At 61.5% G+C, this 18,143-nt stretch overlaps 1 protein-coding gene and 1 long non-coding RNA gene across 11 annotated transcripts in view; one reads left to right on the top strand and one right to left on the bottom strand.

The window, feature by feature from the left end:
• FBRSL1 (fibrosin like 1) overlaps nt 1-4,594 on the top strand; it is a 79,313-nt gene extending 74,719 nt beyond the window's left edge. For 9 of the 10 annotated variants that reach the window (XM_023241245.2, XM_023241244.2, XM_023241247.2 and 6 more), the window contains 4 exons: nt 587-664; nt 868-951; nt 1,203-1,407; nt 2,299-4,594. In XM_023241245.2, coding sequence (XP_023097013.1) covers nt 587-664; nt 868-951; nt 1,203-1,407; nt 2,299-3,259 — 1,328 coding nt within the window. In that variant the 3' untranslated portion in view covers nt 3,260-4,594. The remainder of the gene's footprint in view (nt 1-586; nt 665-867; nt 952-1,202; nt 1,408-2,298) is intronic. The other variant, XR_002737111.2, reaches the window with a different exon arrangement.
• A 6,972-nt stretch (nt 4,595-11,566) lies between these two features.
• LOC123381440 lies at nt 11,567-13,357 on the bottom strand. Its single transcript, XR_006588409.1, has 2 exons — nt 12,525-13,357; nt 11,567-12,244 (listed from the first exon to the last, which is right to left on the bottom strand). It is a non-coding gene; the product is annotated as an uncharacterized LOC123381440 (long non-coding RNA).
• Between the last annotated feature and the right edge of the window lie 4,786 nt (nt 13,358-18,143).

Genomic DNA, 18,143 nt, shown 5'->3' with positions numbered 1-18,143 from the left:
TGCCTGCGGCAGCCCAGCAAAAACATAAACACTCCCCTGTGGGGGTCTCCCAAGACGGGGGACGCCGGAGAGGCCGGTGGCCTCATCACTGGTCTTCGCCGGAAACCCACCCTCGAGAAGGAGGCCGTGTGTCCCACCCTAGCGGCAAGGCCGGGCCCCTTGACCCAGTGCCCCTTCTCGGGGCCCGCGCCCCACTTGCTGCCCTTGGGGTGGGGTCAGGGGGTCTCAGGAGAGCCAGGGCAGGGCCACGGATGAGTGGCAGAGCAGACACCTGTGGGCTGTGGCGGGGGACCCCACGGGAGGAGCTGCTGTCTTCAGCCATGACACTGGCCGCTGTGCACCAGGACACTCGAGTGGCTACGATGACACATTAGCTTCTAGTTGGAGGTTCCCGTCTGCGTTTTCAGGGGCAGCCTTGAAGGCTCTCTGTGCCCCTTTCCCCAGGGGCTCCACCACCACCTGCCCCCTTCGGCGTGCTTCCGGTGGGAGGTGTGGACATCCCCAGAGGAAGCTGGGGTGGCCCCGCCTTGGGAACGAGCCACAAACAGGCCCCGGTACATCAGGCTTCCACCACCCCGCCCCACAGGTGCAGCCCACCCCACCACCAACCCATTCGGACCCTCGGCCCATCCCGGCAGCTTCCTGACCTCTGGTCACCTGACAGGTAGGTGCTCTCGGGTCCCTGAAGTCGGCCTGGGTCTTTGCAGACCTCAGGGCTGGGGCAGGGGATGTCGGTGGGTGGGGAGGCGACCCTCAGATTGTATAGGTAGCAGTTGCTGGAGTCACAGCACAGGCCCTGGTGCACATGAGTCACATGGGAGCTCTGGCATGAGCCACACAGAAGCCTGAGCCCCGCTGTCCCCACAGACCCGTTCGGCAGGTCAGGCACCTTCGGAGGCCTGGGGAGCCTGGGCAGCAACGCCTTCGGAGGCCTGGGGAGCCACGCACTGAGTGAGTGACCCCCGTGCTTGCTTCCCATTCACTTGCGTGCACGCCGGAGCTCCTCGTGGGTTTGGGCCACACCCTGACCCCTGGCTGACTGGTCCCCTCTGGCTGCCCCCTGGGGTACACCTTCAGCACGTGGAAACGGAGTGCTTCCCCCCCCAGCAGCCCTGAGGTTCCACGGGGTGCCCTGGGCAGGGATGGGGCTCCTTGGGCAAAGGTGCAGTGCTATCCCGGCCTCATACCCCGCCCCCCTCCAGCTCAGGGCAGCGGCATCTTCGCCCCCAAGGAGAGCTCCGCGCTGCACGGCCTGCCCAGCCCCCACGAGGCCTGGAACCGGCTGCACCGGGCGCCTCCCTCCTTCCCCACACCGCCCCCATGGCCTAAGCCTGTGGACCCCGATCGGGTCTCAGCCCTGACCAACCACGACCGGGAGCCAGACAAGGGCAGGGAGGAGCGGGAGCGGTGAGTGGCACCCAGCCGGCTCCTGTGGCCTCCTGCCGGCTTTGCAGGGCTCTGCCCTGATGACCCCCCTCGCTGCACCCTCAGGGCTGGGCAAGGCCAAGGGAGAGCCCCAGATGGGGCAGGATGTGGGCAGGGGCCGTCCAGAGGGGGGAGGGTCCGCCCCTGGAAGGAGCAACCGGGACACTTGGCTTGTTGACCACAGTAGGCCCTCTGCAGGGAGCTCGGGTTAGCAGGGCCACGGAACCACCTGCATCTTCCAGGTGGGGGCCAGGTCTGGGAGGAGCACCCATGGGGGAATCCTCTGGCCGGGAGGATGCCCCTGGGCAGCAGGACTAGGCTGGGGCAGGGGAGGCGGAAGTCCTAGTCCAGAGTCAGCAGCAGAGTCTGGAATCTGAGGGTTTTTGAGCTGTGGCCGGCTGGCCGAGGGGACAAGAGCAGAGAAGCGTCCCCAGCCAAGGCCACAGTTCATACACCAGTCCTGAGATCCATGACCTCTTCCCTGTCCCCGGACTCGGCCTCGTGAAGGAGAACTAGGGTCAGCCATGGCCAAGATGGGACTCCAGGATCCTACCCTTCCAGTGACTTTGGTTGGGCCCGACTTCCTCACTGAGGGTCCACCTACAGGCCTAGCGGCCTGGGTATGCGGGAAGAGGTCTGCAAAGCTGGCTTCCCGGCAGTTTATCGAGGGGAGGGAGGCGTGGGGTGTTAGGGGTCCTTCGTGAGGGTGTGGGTTTGTTACCATGTGTTGACAGGGTGCTAAAGGGACCTCCCACCCCCACACACTCAGCCCGAGGGATCTTGAGGTCCTAGAGGGTGGGAACTTGGGAGCAAACAGCTTGAAAGCGCCTCCTGGGCGGAGCCTGAGTGAGGTGTCTGTCTCCTCCCTCCCAGGGACCTCCTGGAGAAGACGCGCCTGCTGAGCCGGGCCTCGCCCGCAGCTCCCGTGGGCTACCCGGTCAGCGGCTTCCTGCTCCGCGGCCAGGGCGAGCCGTGCCGGCCCGGGGTCCCTGCCGAGCGCGAGGCCGAGCCCCGCGTCAAGGAGAGCCGCTCACCGGCCAGGGAGGACGGCGCCAAGCCGGCCGCGCGCCCGCCGTCTCCCTACAGCAAGGCGGCCCTGGGCGACAGCCTGCGCCTGGCCGGCCTCCTGGGCCGAGAGCCGGGGAAGCCGCCCGAGGCGCCGGCCGAGCGGCCCCAGGGCGACGTGAAAGTCAAGGAGGAACGCAGGGAAGACGGCGACGCGCCCGAGCCCCCCGGGGCCGGCCCGCACCCCGCGCCCGAGCGCCCGCGCGCCGGCCCCGCGCCCCTGCAGCTCGGCCCCGGCCCCGCGGGCCGCGAGCGCCTGGGCTTCGCGTGGGAGCCCCTGCGCGACGCCTACCGCGGCCTGGAGCTGCCCCGGCGCGCCCTGCCCGCCGCCGCCGCCGCCCCCGCCCCGGCCCCGACCGCCCTGTTCGAGCCCCCCGAGCGCCCCTACCGCGACCGCGAGCCGCACGACTACAGCCCCGAGCGCCTGCGGGAGGCGCGCCGCGAGGAGCTGGAGCGCGCGCGGGCCGCGCACCTGGGCGCCGCCCCGCACCTGCCCGACGGCGCCGCGCTGCTGCCCGCGCTGGGCGCCCTGCACTACCCGCGCCTCGGGCCCGCCGCCGCCGCCGCGCTGCACAACGGGCTCCTGGCGCGGACCCCGCCCGCGGCCGCCGCCGCGCTCGGCGCGCCGCCCCCGCTGGTGGCCGCGGGCGGGCCCCCCACGCCCCCGGGGCCGCCGCCGCGGAGCAGGACTACGCCGCTGGGGGCCCACGGGCCCGAGGCGCGCGACTACTCCCCGTCCCGCAACCCCCAGGAGGTGGAGGCGCGGTAGTCCCCGCGGGACCCCGCGCCGCCTGTACAGAGACCCTCCCACAAATGCACTGCTGTAAACTTTTCTACGTGGACGTTTCTAGAACCTAAGCACAGCGCCGTCAGTCCTGGGGTGACATTCGCTTTCCGCTGGAAGCCCGCGGAGTCGGGGAGTTTCATCCACAGCCTTGCTGGGGGTGATCTTTCGTTTTCCGAGCTTGAGGTTAGGCCACTGGAAGAGAATTCGAGTTTGTACATCTTTTCCCACAGGTGAGAAGCGTTTTTAATAGATTTGTATTTTTTTCAATTTTGTGCTCTTTAGACACTTAAAACAAGAAACTTTTGCTTTTTTACCTTCAGTTCGGATTTGCAATGTAAAGGCCTCAGATCCCTCTCTAGAGCCCCAGGATCTTGTCTTATTTATGGAGAAAACACGGTCATTTTGTCCAGCGCACTGTGAGGCCCCCCACTCAGGGCCGGCCCTGGCCCTCCCTTGGTACTGGGAACCGAAGTTACAGATATATATTAAAATAATAATAATAATGTACAAAACTTTTTTTGCCTTATTATGCAGAAGCGTAAGAGGATTTTTTCGGTTTTTAAAAAAAATGAAATATGTAAATAGTCTGTTAATATAAATATATGGCGTTATTAAATTCTTAACCTGGGTAGACTTTATAAAAAGTTTCTAGAAACCTCTCTGGTTATTTGTTTAACACGGTCACAAAAAAAAAAACCCTCGCTGTCAGTTGGAAACGCGCGCAAGTTTAACTGCAGCACCGACCCTTCAACTATGCAAGCGCTCTGAGGTGGGGCTGGGCCGCCGTCCGGGGAACGAGGCTCGGAGCGGCCACGCCGGCCTGCCCGGTCCCCAGCCCCGGGGCCCTGCCCTCCCTGGGACTGGCCGGCTCTGGCCGCAGGACACTTCTGTGGATCCTGGTTTTGTTTGCGCAGCGTTTCGGAATCTGTACCTGACAAGCAGACTTTTAGGAGTGAAGAGTAAAGGTTCATCACAAAACGAAACGGTAACCGGTGTTTTCTCTCCTGTGCAAAGGCCGTCAGCAAACGTTTCTCAGCGTGGCCCTGCCCCGACCGAGGCCTTGGCATGATTTCCTTTTGCTTTCGGGTTTGCTTTCATAACCTCTCGAACGCCGCCTTGCCCTGCCCTCAGCGCCCTTTTCTGTTCCCCAGCGGCCACACGTGTGTCCGCCGCACTTTTGAGCCTTGTCGGTTCGACGTCCGCAGCCATTTGCTCCGTTCTGTACTTTCAACCCGTTTCCACTGTGGACTGTGGTTGCTTTAAACATTCAGTTCTCGTGTCAATCAATGAAGATAAATACAGTCTTGATTTCGATCACGAGGTGGTTGGGTGTTTTGTGTGGCATTGGAGAAGGTAGGGGGTCTTTGCCGGGTGCGTTGGGCGGAGCCCCGGGGTTGCCGGTCACCCCTGCCTAGGGGCGGAGCGCCGCGTGGGCTTCTAGACCTTCCCATCTCCGGCTTCACCTGGACTGGCTCCCCCAGGGCCGCTCCTGCTGTGGGATGCCCTCCCGGCCTTTGCCTGGGACCTGTCCCTTGTCCCGTCCCGCCCCTTCTGCCTGCTCAGTCTTCTCTGCGCACCGGGTGGCGGCTCACCTCCGTGGAGGGCCGGCCTTGTTCCCGCTGCCCCAGCACCATTCAGAGCCGGGTGACCTTTCTGTGGAGAAATGAGGGCTCAGGGAGGGAGGGGGCAGAGGCAGAACTGGCCACCTCCACCCCCTGGGGGAGAAGGGCAGGGGGCCATTTCCCCTGCTCTGTCCATGGTCCAGAAGTGGGGGCCCCAACGGAGCCCCCTGAGTGGATTTGCCTGTTAGGTGAGCAGTCAGGACCGGAAGTGCCCTGAGCCTAAGAGGCGCCCCCCCCCGCCCCCCCCGCCCATGGAGAGTCGGGGGTGCCTCGCACGGAGCCCGCTGTGCCCAGCGGCCCGGGCTAAACCACACCGCCGCCAAGGCCGAGCAGCGCAGTGAGAAGATGCACAGGGCGGCCGGCCCACCAGCCCCCAGGGCTCTGGGGACGTACTCATGGGTGGGTCTGAGCAGAGATGCATTTCAGGCTCTTCCCTTGACTGGGACCACCTGCGGGTCCAGGGACGGCACGTAAATGCAGCATTTGCGTGAGAAGCCAAAACACAGTCTGCACTGAACCGTAGGGTGAGGGGAGTAGGCCGGTGCTCACCCCGTCCCAGGTAAGGTCCCCTGGTGGAATGGCACCCGCGGGAGAGAGTTGGTATCTGCACCGGGGCAGGATGTAACAGCCCTGAGGGATGTCATCGTCAAGGGGTCACTTTCTCTAATGGTGTGTTATCCTTGAGGAGGGTGACTCATGATGGAGCAAAATCCATAGTGAGGTTCTGCTCCCTAGGGACCACTGTGGTGGATACACTCCGGGAGCACTCTGGTGAAGCATCCCCCCGGGAGCACTGTGGTGGGTACTTCCTGGGAGCACTCCGGTGAAGCATCCCCCTGGGAGCACTGGGGTGGGTACTTCCTGGGAGCACTCTGATGAAGCACCCCCTGGGAGCACTGGGGTGGGTACTTCCTGGGAGCATTGTGGTGGATACCTCCTGGGAACACTGGTGAAGCATCCCCCTGGGAGCACTGTGGTGGGTACTTCCTGGGAGCATTCTGATTAAGCATCCCCCTGGAGCACTGGTGGGTACTTCCTGGGAGCACTGTGGTGGATACCTCCTGGGAACACTCTGGTGAAGCATCCCCCTGGGAGCACCCCTGGGAAGCATCCTCCTGGGAGGTGGATACCTCCTGGGAGCACTCTGATGAAGCACCCCCCGGGAGCACTGTGGTGGATACCTCCTGGGAGCACTCTGATGAAGCACCCCCCGGGATTACTGTGGTGGGTACCTCCTGGGAACACTGGTGAAGCATCCCATTGGGAGCACTGGTGGGTACTTCCTGGGAGCACTCTGATGAAGCACCCCCTGGGAGCACTGTGGTGGGTACCTCCTGGGAACACTGGTGAAGCATCTCCCTGGGAGCACTGTGGTGGGTACTTCCTGGCGAGCACTCTGATGAAGCACCCCCTGGGAGCACTGGGGTGGGTACTTCCTGGGAGCACTGTGGTGGATACCTCCTGGGAACACTCTGGTGAAGCATCCCCCTGGGAGCACTGTGGTGAGTACTTCCTGGCGAGCACTCTGATGAAGATCCCATTGGGAGCACTCTGGTGGGCACCTCTTGGGGAGCACTCTGGTGGGTACCTCCTGGGGAGCACTCCCCACCAAAGGCCGTAATCCTTTGAGTGACCCACAAGGGACTGTCCTCTGTAACGCAGCACCAGACTCCAGGGACCCAGGGTCCACACTGGAGCATCACTCCCTAGGAAGTGTGTTTAAAATAAAAATAAATGTTTTCAGATAAACATTCTAAGAGTTAAAAGAGTTTGTAAAATTTGTAAAATCTCCAAGAAGGTAAAACAAAAAGACAGTGAGTTGAAAAATTGAGGAAAAATAAGACAGAGGCTTTCCCGGGATGCCCATCCCCGACTCTTAGAATGTTCAGGAAAAAAGGCCTAACGACTTGGGGCATTTAAAAGAAGTGGTAGGAAGAACACCCCAGCCAAATGCCAGTCAAGAACAAAGGCATCTTCAGACATGCTGTTTATTCCCGTGCCTTTTCTTTGGAAGCTACTAGAGGAAAACTCAGGTGGGAGAAAGGCCGTAAACCAACAGAAAGGCCGCAGGTCAGGAGGGCAGCGGGGGGGGAGACCCAGGATGACGTCTGCATGGCAGGTGCGGGAGCGCTCTGGCCCGGACGGTCTTGGGGGAACCTGCGTGCCGCGAGCACTTCGTCCTCCTTGCTGGCCCTTCTCCGCGTGAACTCTAGGGTTAGCTTCTCGGGGTTTTGTTCGGTTTTTTCCCTGTGAACTTTATTTTGGAATAGCACTGGATTCGTAGATTAATTTGGGGGGAGAACAGACATCTTTAAATATCGATTCCTCCCAAGCCACCACGCAACTCGCTAATTTATCTGGGTTTCCTTTTCTGTTGTTTGGTAAAGGTTTTAGATCCCCAAGTTTTGCAGCTTCTTGCCACGTGTAGTCCTGTGTTCTTTAGGCTTCTAATAAAGTTGTGGGTTTGCACTGGCTTTCACGATTGCACCGAACCGCTCCTGGCCACATATATTTGTGGTACACCTTGCTGTGGCGGATCAGCACTAGCTCCCCGGTCCTTTGGGTGCACGGTACTCCTGGCCCTTCGCAGCCAGGGGCGGGACTCACCCCGGTCAGTGCATCTGCCGTGGAAGTAGGCACCGAGCCACCGGCGTGGGTCCCCCGCCTCCGCAGCCAGGGCCGTAAGGGTGGCCGCTCTGGGCGAGGGGAGCACAGCCCAGTGTTGGCTGAGCCACGCTGGGCGTGCAGCGTGGCCGGGAAGTGACCTTGGCCGTCAGGAGCCCCTGTGGCTGGGGTTTCCATCGGGGCGGCACAGCTGACCTCTCCTGACCTTTCCTGTTTACTAACCCTCCTACCGGTTCCTTACTTCCCGGGAAGAGGTCACCTTCAGACAGGGACAGCCCCGCGCCTGCTTCTCGCTGTGCTCGCCGTGCTGCCGTGTGAGCCGGGGCCTCTGGGACAGCACTGGCAGCGGGCAGTGACCTTCCTGTCCCTCACCGGGGACCAGCTCCACGGTCAAGGGTGGTATTAGCTGTTCAGATGTGGCTGGAGCTTGATACCCAATTACTAGGTTTTCTTTTCTTTTGGCTTCCTTTTAAAGGCTTAAATCAGTCACGGGCGTGTAGCCTCACGGCATTTTTGACGTCCGGGGCTGGAGCACGGTCCTCCTTCAGTCTGGGAGCACCTGAGACCCCACACGTGGGCCTTCTAACGCAGTCCATCTTGGACTCACTGATCCACGTTTTTATCAAATGACCCACACCGGTCACAGTGACCTCGGGTGCACTCGGGCACCACGTCACTGCCTTGATTCAGGCACTCTTACTTTAGAAATGGTTTTAAGGGGTGCCTGGGTGGCTCAGTCGGTTAAGCGGCCGACTTCAGCTCGGGTCATGATCTCGCGGTCCGTGGGTTCGAGCCCCGCATTGGGCTCTGTGCTGACAGCTCGGAGCCTGGAGCCTGCTTCGGATTCTGTGTCTCCCTCTCTCTAACCCTCCCCCGTTCATGCTCTGTCTCTGTCTCAAAAATAAATAAACATTAAAAAAAAAAAAAAGAAATGGTTTTAAAAGTTGTGCACGTGACCACTTTAAGCAAACAAGTTACTCCACGTCTCTGAATCCAGAGGGGGAAACTGGGACTCAGTTCTCCCGTGTCGACATGGCTACTTAACACGATGCCTGTTTGGCGACCTTTCTGAGGACTGTGCACTTTTGCCCCTGACACTGGCGGCCAGCCTGTCTGTGCTGTTCTCCCCTGGCCTGGCCTTGACACGCGGGGACGCCCCCCTGCTTGCCGTGTGCTCTGGCGAAAGCCCAGGAGGCCAAGAGCCGAGAGCAGGGCGGGGCGAGTGCGGCCGGGCGCTGGCCCTGGTTTCGACAGGAACCAGTCTCCTGGGGGTCAGGCCCTGGTCCTAGGCTCCTCTGTCGTCGCCCCGTGTTCACCGCCCAGCGTCCCCTCTGCTCCGTCAGGAGCCCGGGCTGCAGAGGGAGGGGGTCACTGGCGAGGACCGGTGGGGGTCCCGCAGGACCAGGAGGTTCTGCTGAGCTCTGGTTCCCTTCTCTTTCCTGATGTGACACCCCGTGTCCGGAGCGTCCGGGCCCCCCACCACGTCATATCAAGCTGGTCCAGAGCGGACGCCTCGGGATACCCGCGCTGGGGGACGCGAACCAGGGGCCTGATGCCTCTCGCTAATTCTTAGTGGTTTATTCTGGGGGGAGAGACCGTGTGGAGTAAGTTCCCGGAAGCGCCCGCGCCCCCAACCCCGCCCCGCCCCGCCCATCCTGCGCTGGCAGAGGAGGGGACACCCTGTGCCCCCCTAGCGCCAGCTTCCCAGAAGCGGGACGTCTTCCCCAAGCCGGGGTCTCGGTCTCAGCGGAGCGGTCCCTTCCTGCCCGCCCCCCCACCACCATTTCTTCCATCCTGGCCTCACATCCTGCAGAAATGTCTGTTGTGGGATCCGCTTGGCTCAAGCCGGAGCTGTTGAGCACAGAAACGTGAACGTGCCAGCGCGACCTCTGTCAGCAGCACTGTGCGGAGGGCGGCCGGCTTTCCCCTTCCCCTTCTCCTCACGGGGGCTGGGGGCCGCGCCCCACCTTCCCCGCAAAGCCCCTCGCTCACACCCACACGTCCCACCCAGCGCCGCCTCCCGCTCGCGGCCGGGCCCGGGTGTCGGTGGATCCTGGCGGGTCCCCTCCTCCGAGGGGCTCTCGGTCTAAACTGAATAGGTCAGCCGGGTCCGGAGGCCAGAGTGGGGTGGCCTCGGTACTCGTGGAGCTGGCTGACGTGGCCTCGGTCCCCGTGGTGGCGGCTCGTGGCCTCGGTCCCCCTGGTGGTGGCTCATGGCCTCAGTCCGTGTTGTCGAGGTCAACGTGGCTTCGCCAGATGTGGCACGTGCTCGCGTGGCTTGGCCGGTGTGGTCTTGGCCGTGCAGGCGTTTGGGTTAAGGCCTGTTTCCACGGGCGTGTGGGGTTTCCTAAGGCCACGCCAGATGATGGCGTGTGGACGGTCTGGGCAGCCGGGAGCTGGGAGAGGACGGTGTGGGGCCGGGGTCGGGAGCCAGACCCAAGCAGGTGAGGGGGGACCAGCCTCTGCCTTCTTCCGGGGCCTTGGTAGCACAGCCAGGCCCGTCACCCCCGAGGGCAGAGCAAGGGGACTTGAGTGTCCTGCTGGCTCAGCGCCTGGGCAGCCAGCCCCAGGAGACACAGGAAGCCTTGATCTCAGTAACAGACGTCCACCCCTTCAGGCAGCCTGTGCAAATGGGGGGTGACGGTCGTCGGTGGAGAGCTGCCCCCTCCGAAAGATGCCAGCTGCGTGTGGTCACTGCACGCTTGAGGCTCTGCGGGGTGTGGGGCCGGGCCCTAGCTCCACAGGCCCAGACCGCCCAGGCTCCCCAGGCTGCCCGACAGAGCCCCGCAGGGACCGGCAGACCCAGACACCCGCGAGGGGGCGGCTGCAGGGGCGCCGGACCCAGGAGGGGGCGGGTGGGTGCCGCTGGCTTCTGCCCAGCTCCAGCCTCCAACTCCACAAACGTGTGTGTCCGCCCTGAAGGCACGCCTGGAGGAATCTGGACGGCCGTGGCATGGCCCCATGGGAGGTCGGGGGTCCCCTCCGAGAAGAGACTCCGGAGGCCACGACCGCTGAAGAAGCGCCCAGACCCCACAGAGGGACCCAGTCCCCACAGGGACCGACAGGCCTTGGTGTCCGAGGAAGCCCAGAAGGCCGTTCGGAGTGTGGGCCCTGCGTCCTGGAGGTTAAGCCAGACCCCGCTGGGCCTGGGGCCAGCTCCCAGGGTGCTGACTGTGCGGGGGTGGGCCCGGGGAGGGGGTCAGGGGAGCCAGGCCCCAGAACAGGGCGTGTCCAGCCAGGCTGGGGGACAGTGGGAACGGCTGGGGGGTTCGTGGCAGCATCCGCCTGTTTCCGAGCCTGGGCCTGCACCAAGGGAGGGCAGACTCAGTGAGGACCGCCGCGTGAGTGGGCACGTGGGCGGGGAGCCGGGCCTGGGGCAGGGCTGACGAGGCCCGGCCGGGGGGCAGGGGGGGAAGAGGGGGCTGGCGGGGGGAGCCTGGAATCCTTGGTTCCCAGCGCTCAGCCCGCGGGAGGAGTCGGATTGCCCTGCAGACCAGGCCCGGCTGCTGCGGGCAGGCGGCAAACAGACACCCGGGAGCCCATCGGGCCTCCCGAGGAAAGGCTGAGGGCCCGCGGGCAGCTGAGGGCTGCTGCCTCAAAAGGGGGTGCGCAGCGGGCTCCCTCCAACCTGAATTCTGCCCGAGACGACAGGCCGGGAGGGAGCTGGCCGACAGAGGCCTGCAGGGACCGTGACACCAAGGGGCTGGCTGTGTGTGCACGGACCGCCGGCCACAGGGGAGGCGTGGACCCGAACCAGGGGACTCGCAGGGAGAGCCCGGGCCCCGACTGACCCCAAGTCAGGCTGGATAGCGCTCCAGTGATCTGGGAGGCCCCAGGGTCCACCGGGCATCCAGCGTAAAGGGGACTGGCTGTCCCCAGCTTCCAGCTCCGCCTCAGACAGGATTTGGGGGTGTGACCCCTCTACAACCTGGGGGTCGACCTGAGCCCGACAGGCCGGGAGGCGGGTGGGGGACACGGGAGGAGAGAGAGGGGCCCCCTGGGCACGCTCAGCCGAAGGCCCACTGGGGACCCGCTACACTTGTTCCGGCTGCCGGGAGGCGCGGGGGTCCCAGGCCCCAAAGCAGGGGCAGGAGGTGGAGCCCGGGACCCTTCAGGCAGGCAGCTGCCACCCTGGGGGCTCAGTGCCCCCTCAGAGACATGTTGTGGGGGGAGGGCTCCGGCCCTGGAAGGCCGTCCAGGTGGTTCTGGTGTGGACGGAGCTCCACAGGCAGAGGGCCCCGGCTCCACACACGGGGGAGAGGGGCCTGGTGCGCATGTGCGAGCCCCGCGGGTGGTGCAGCCCGGGACCCGGAACAGGGCGGCTGTAGGAAGGGGCCAGGTCACAGGAGGAGGCTGCTTGGGGCCTGGGTCGGCCTCGTTCAGAGACTTAGTTCACACTCGGGCACATGTGCCCCCCCGAAGGCCGGTCTAGAGGCAAGTGTACTACCTTTCCAGGTCTGGGCGGGGCCAGCGGGCTGGTGAATCCTAGTGAATCCTCCCCCAAAGACCCGGGAGGGGAGCCTTGATGGCTGGAGAGGCCGGAGAGGACTGACTGCTGCTGCATTCAAGCTGCTGGCTCAGAGAGATTCTCGGGTTGGGATCTCTCCTCCTGGAAGGCTGTCCGGGTGGTTCTGGTGTGGACGGAGCTCCACAGGCAGAGGGCCCCGGCTCCACACACGGGGGAGGGGGCCTGGTGCGCAGGTGCGAGCCCCGCGGGTGCCTAGAGCGGAGCGAACGTGCGGAGAGGTCTGGGGAGGGGAGGGGCGCCCGGCTGTCCCAGGCCTCTGCCTGATTCCGCGCCCTCCGCTCCACAGTTGTGCCTATTTCACCCCAAAGGTAAAGGCAGGGCGGGGGAGCACGCTGCCTCGGTCAGAGGGGCCGGGGTGGCTGGGGGGGTGGTTTCCAGCCAGAGAGGCCCGGGAGCCTCGATTCCTGGTAACCCCGGGACCCCCCAGGCAGGCAGCCAGGTGCAGGGGGCACGGACTGCAGCGTTTCGTCACCTGAGAGAGTGTTTGGGTGGAGGGGGTGCCTGTTTTCGTTGTGGAGGCTGCTGGGTGATTCCGGCTCTTCCGGATTTCCACCGGGGTCCAGGGCTCCGCTGGCTGCCGGGGTGTGTATGCCGCTTGTACGAGCTGCCCGGGTCAGGGGAGCCCAGGACAGCGGGCGCGGCGAGGGTGGGGTGTGGCCGCGTCTCCAGGCTCGGCCGTAGGGGGTCCATGTGCCCTACATACTTGCGCCCCAGGTGGGTGCAACCTGCCTAGCTGGGTGTGCTACCCTCTCAGCCGGAGCTGGAGGAACTGGGACTATCTGGCCCGGGTGGCCCTGAGCCCCCGGACGGTGCTGTCCTTTGATAAGACACACCTGGGAGCCTTGAGGAGGGTAAGCCCGGAGCCTTAGGCGGCCGTTCCAAGCTGGGACTGCGCTTGGCCGCTTGAGAGGGGCATCCAAGAGAGAGGTGTGGGTGGTGGCCCCTCCAGCCTGCAGGCCGTGCATGTGGCCCCCTCCCCGCGCTCCACAGGCTGATACCCCCAGCTGCCCTCCGCGGGCCGACGGGGCGCCTACTGAGCAGGCTCCAGCCGCACAGGCGAGGGTCTGGAGAGGCCGGTTCGCAGGCGTGGCCCGGTGGGGGACGTGGCACCTGCCTGTTTGCAAGCCCCAGTCCGCACGAAGGCGTGGATCCCTTCTGCCGGAGGGCAGAGCGGAGGGATCTGGAAGCCTCGCAAGCACCGAGCCCAGCGCGGGCACCGTGGTACCCCTCCACGACAGGCACCTGGGAGCCTTGTTTGCTGCAGAGACCCGGGCCTTCCGAACAGCGAGCTCACCTGGGGACTGCCTCTCGCCCACTTCCGGGCCGCCTGCAAAGCGATTTCAGAGGTGGGCGGGCTCCCTCCGTGTTTGACGCCATTGACGCAATGCAGAGGTGGGGGGAGGTGGGCTCTGGCTCCCAAGGCGGACGGGGTGAGTACCTTGCCTGTGTGAGCCTCACGGGTGGGGGTGCGGGTAGGGGTGGGGGAGCAGGGCCTGGAGCAGGGCCGCGTGGGGCGAGGTCGGGACACGGTAGCGGGCTTGTGTGGACCCGAATCTACCTAAAGCCAAGCCCTGACCTGCACCAGTGTCACGTGCCCCCTGAAGTCTGGTGGGTTTGGGGACAAACAGTCCTGAGACTGATTGTCTTCGCCACCAGATGCCTTTTTGTTGTTGCTGTTGTTTGATACATTTAAAATATTTTTAAATTCCAGGGGCGCCTGGGTGTCTCAGTCGGTTAAGCCTCCCACTTCGGCTCAGGTCTTGATCTCACGGTCGGTGAGTTCGAGCCCGCGTCGGGCTCTGTGCTGACAGCTCAGGCCTGGAGCCTGCTTCGGATTCTGTGTTTCCCTCTCTCTCTGGCCCTCTCCCTTCATGCTCTGTCTCCCTCTCTCCTTCAAAAATAAACATCAAAAAAATTTTTTTTAATTTTTTTTAATCCAGCGTAGTTAACGTAGTGTTGTATTAGTTTCCGGTGCGCAATGTGGTGATTCACCTGTTCCATCCATCACCCACTGCTCATCGTAAGTACTGTCAATTCCACTCCCCCAGTTCACTCATCCCCCACCCACGTCCCGCCCGCAACCACGAGTGTTCTCCACGGTTGAGTCTGTTTCTTGGTTTCCCTTTTTTTTCCTTTATGTTGTTTCTTAAACTCCACATGGGAGTGAAATCATATGGTATTTGTCTGTCTCTGATTTATCTTGCTTAGCATAATACACTCTAGCTCCACCCATGTCCTTGCAAGTGGCCAGACTTCGTTTTTGATTGCCGAGTAATATTCCGTTGCCCATATCCGTCTTCCTCTCCGTTCATCAGCTGATGGACACTTGGGCTGTTGCCGTATTTCGGCTGTTGTAGGTAATGCGCCTATAAAGGGCGCACGTATCCCCTTAGTGTTTTTGTATTTTGGGGGTCAATACCCAGTAGTGTGGTTACTGAATTATAGGGGACTTCTATTTGTAACTTTTGCAGGAAGCTCCACTCTGTTTTCCAGAGCGGCTGCACCTGTCTGCATTCCCAGCAACCGTGCACGAGGGTCCCCTTTCTCGCATCCTCGCCAGCACCTGTGTTTCTCGTGTTGTTACCGTTAGCCGTTCTGGCAGGTGCGAGGCGGTATCTCGTCATGGTTTTCATCTGTGTGTCCCTGATGAGTGATATCGAGCATCTCACGTCTGTTGGCCATCTGTGTGTCTTCTTTGGAGAAATGTCTATTCATGTCTTCTGCCCATTTTTTAAAATGTCATTCATTTTTGGGGTGTTGGGCTTGGTAAGTTCTTTATAGATTTTGGATACTAACCCTTTATCCAATATGTCATTTGCAAATATCTTCTCCAATTCCTACGCTGTCTTTTAGATTTGTTGATTGTTTCTTTGCTGTGCAGAAAGTTATTTTGATGTAGTTCCAGTAGTCTATTTTTGCTTTTTTTGTTTCCCTTGCCTCTGGAGACGTGTTGAGTAAGAAGTTGCTGCAGCCAAGGTGAAAGAGGTTTTTGCCTGCTTTCTTCTCTAGGATTTTGATGGCTTCCTGTCTTACATTGAGGTCTTTCATCCATTTTGAGTTTATTTTTGTGTATGGTGTAAGAAAGTGGTCCAGGTTCATTCTTCTGCATGTCACCGTCCAGTTTTCCCAGCACCACTTGCTGAAGAGACTGTATTTATTCCATGGGATATTCTTTCCTGCTTTGTCAAAGATGAGTTGGCCATACGTTTGTGGGTCCATTTCTGGGTTCTCTATTCTGTTCCATTGATCGGAGTGTCTTTTTCTTGTGCCCGTGCCATACTGTCTTGATGATGACAGCGTTGTAATACAGCTTGAAGTCTGGGATTGTGATGCCTCCTACTGTGGTTTTCTTTTTCAAGATTGCTTTGGCTATTCGGGGTCTTTTCTGGTTCCATACAAATTTTGGGATTGTCTGTCCTAGCTCTGTGAAGAATGCTGGTGGTATTTTGATAGGGATTGCATTGTGTAGATGGCCTTGGGTAGTAGTGACATTTTAACAATATTTTTTTCCTGCAACTCACAAGCGTGGAATGTCTTTCCTTGTGTTTCCATCATATTGAATTTCTTTCATTGGTGTTTCACGGTTTTCAGAGTACAGATCCTTCACTACTTTGGTTAAATTTATTCCTAGATGATTTATTGTTTTTGGTGCAATTGCAAGTGATGTCGTTTTCTTAATTTCATTTTCTGCTTCGTTATTAGCGTATAGGAAACGAACACGTGTCTGCATATTGACTTTTATCCTGTGACTTTATTTTTTTTAAATTTTTCAATGTTTATTTGGGTGGGGGAGGGTGTGCAGAGAAAGAGGGAGACACAGAATCTGAAGCAGGCTCCAGGCTCTGAGCTGTCAGCACAGAGCCTGATGTGGGGCTCGAACTCACGAACTGCAGGATCATGACCTGAGCTGCAGTCGGACACTTAACTGGCTGAGCCACCCAGGTGCCCCCCCATCCTGTGACTGAATTCATTTATATCAGTTCTGGAGATTTTCGGTGGAGTCTAGGGGTCTGCTTTCTGTCAAAGTCTGGACGTAGTGTCCATGGATCGATGGCGAACGACCCAATCGGGGACTGTTGTTTTCTAAGCTCCTTGGGGGCTTCCCGGATGTCATCTGAACCCGGCCCCTGTTCTGAGGGCAGGGAGAGACCAAGGGTGGGGGCAGCCCACTCTGGGTGGGGAGGTGGCAGGTTTAAGGAGCGTGGCTTGTCTGGGGCGGCAGTAAATGGAGTGGATCTCCACACCCGCCTGCCTCCTCTGAGAGGTTCACACAGAGGCCGTGACTGAGTTCAGTCACAGATGCCATCCGGGTGGTCTCAACGCCACACGACTGTCTCCAGGCCACGTGCCTGGAGCAGCGTCTGGGAGTGGGGAAGGCAGGGGAGGCCCACGTTCCGAGGGCGGGGAGGGTGAGGGCCCCCCACCGCCCGGGGCCAGGTCTCAGCCAGTGGTGGTCACAGCCTCTCGCCGACCTTCTCCGACACCCCACCCGCGTGCCCGGTGCTCGCGGACCTCTGTTCTGCGCTGAGCCCGAGCGGCCGGGAGGGGGCGGCACCGGCACGGACGCGCCTCCTGTGGCCGCTGTGTGGCTGCGGCGGACGCGGAAGCCACAGCAGTGATGCGGCCACGTGTGAGAGAAAGCACAGACTGGGACGGTGATTCCCAAAACGAGCCACAAGTTTTCCCAAGAGGCCCGTGATCCCAGCCGCTGGTTTATGAGATCCCCAAGGCTGGGCTCAGATCGCCCAGGGCGCTCACGGTGTCCTCGTGAGCCTCGTCAGGTCCGAACACGCAGCGCTCTGTTTGGAGCGGGGCACAGGCGCCCCCTTGGAGGAAGCACAGATGTCTGCGGCCATCGTGGTTCGCAGGACGGCTGTTCTCATTGGAGACACTTGGGTGTTCGGGGAGGACAGACTTCCCGGCCGTCCCTCGGGGCTCACTGGGTGACTGCAGTCCGGGCCACAGGAAGCCGATGGAGCGAAGGGCAGCCCATCAAAGACAGGGTGCGCCCATCAGGCCTCCGGAGACGGAGCCTGTGCACCATAGTTCCCCGGGGCAGTTCTCCCGGGGGAGACCCAGGGGAAGGCCACGGCCGAGCGTGTGCCATGGAACGACGGAGGCCCGTTAGAGGCACCCAGTAAACACCCAGTGGGGGGACCAGTCTCTGCCCTTCATCTGACAGGACGGCCGTGGCCCCAGTGGTATCCATTCCGTGTTCCTAATACGGTTGGGTTGATTTTGTTGAGGGTGATTTTTCTGTTTCCAACATAGGGGTGACAGGACACCAAAATGTCCTTAATCCGGAGTCGGCCACATCAACCCACTCCAATTCTGAGCATAGCCACCCGTGACTGTGATGGCGGTTCTAGAGCCTTCCAGGGAGCAGTTTGATGGGCTGCATTTATAGTTCGTTGGACAGAAAAGCAATACCCGTGCCCAGTGCTACAGAAGTGCTACGGGTGGTGCCGGATGAGAGTGCTGGTCCTAGCTTGCCCTCGAGGCCTTCCGACTTCTCCCCCGGAGGGCTGATACCCACCACTTTGGCCCAGGGAGGTAGGGCGTGGGTGGGACGTGGCAGACCGGGACCCCCGCCCTCCCCCTTCTCCCCATGCCGTGTATCATGCCAGGTGTAGTGCGTTTCAGTAGGTCTGACTGGTGGGACGGCGGGGCCCCAGCAGAGACGGGGTCGTTTCCCGCCACCCGGGGTGTGAAGTGACTCCTCTGTCTGGGAACTTCTCGGTGCGAATTCCAGCCCGTCCCTCCCCTCCCAGGTGTGACGGGGCAGCCGAGCTCACCGATCCTCGGTGGAGGCCAGGCGTCGGCTATGTCCTATGGCTTCCGTGGTTATGACGCTGGGGCCCCAGTGGGGTTCTGTCTCGCTATGGACGATCGGCCATACAGGCTGACCCTGCGGAAGCATTAGAGCCTGGACGGTGTGTCAGTTCCCGGCCAAGGTGCCGTTCCCTGTAACTCAACCTGCTGCCTTCCTGTTCCGTTGCTCCTTTCTACCAGCCCCGCACTGCGGTTCTGGGCAAGATGGACCCCCGCTCACCGCCGCGCGCCCCCCCAGGTCTGCACATTGTGATCTTCG

Source organism: Felis catus, chromosome D3, assembly GCF_018350175.1.
Source record: "Felis catus isolate Fca126 chromosome D3, F.catus_Fca126_mat1.0, whole genome shotgun sequence".
Taxonomy (NCBI): Eukaryota; Metazoa; Chordata; class Mammalia; order Carnivora; family Felidae; genus Felis; species Felis catus.
The sequence above is the reverse complement of the archived record's forward strand: the minus strand, read 5'-3'. Positions and strand labels throughout refer to the sequence as shown.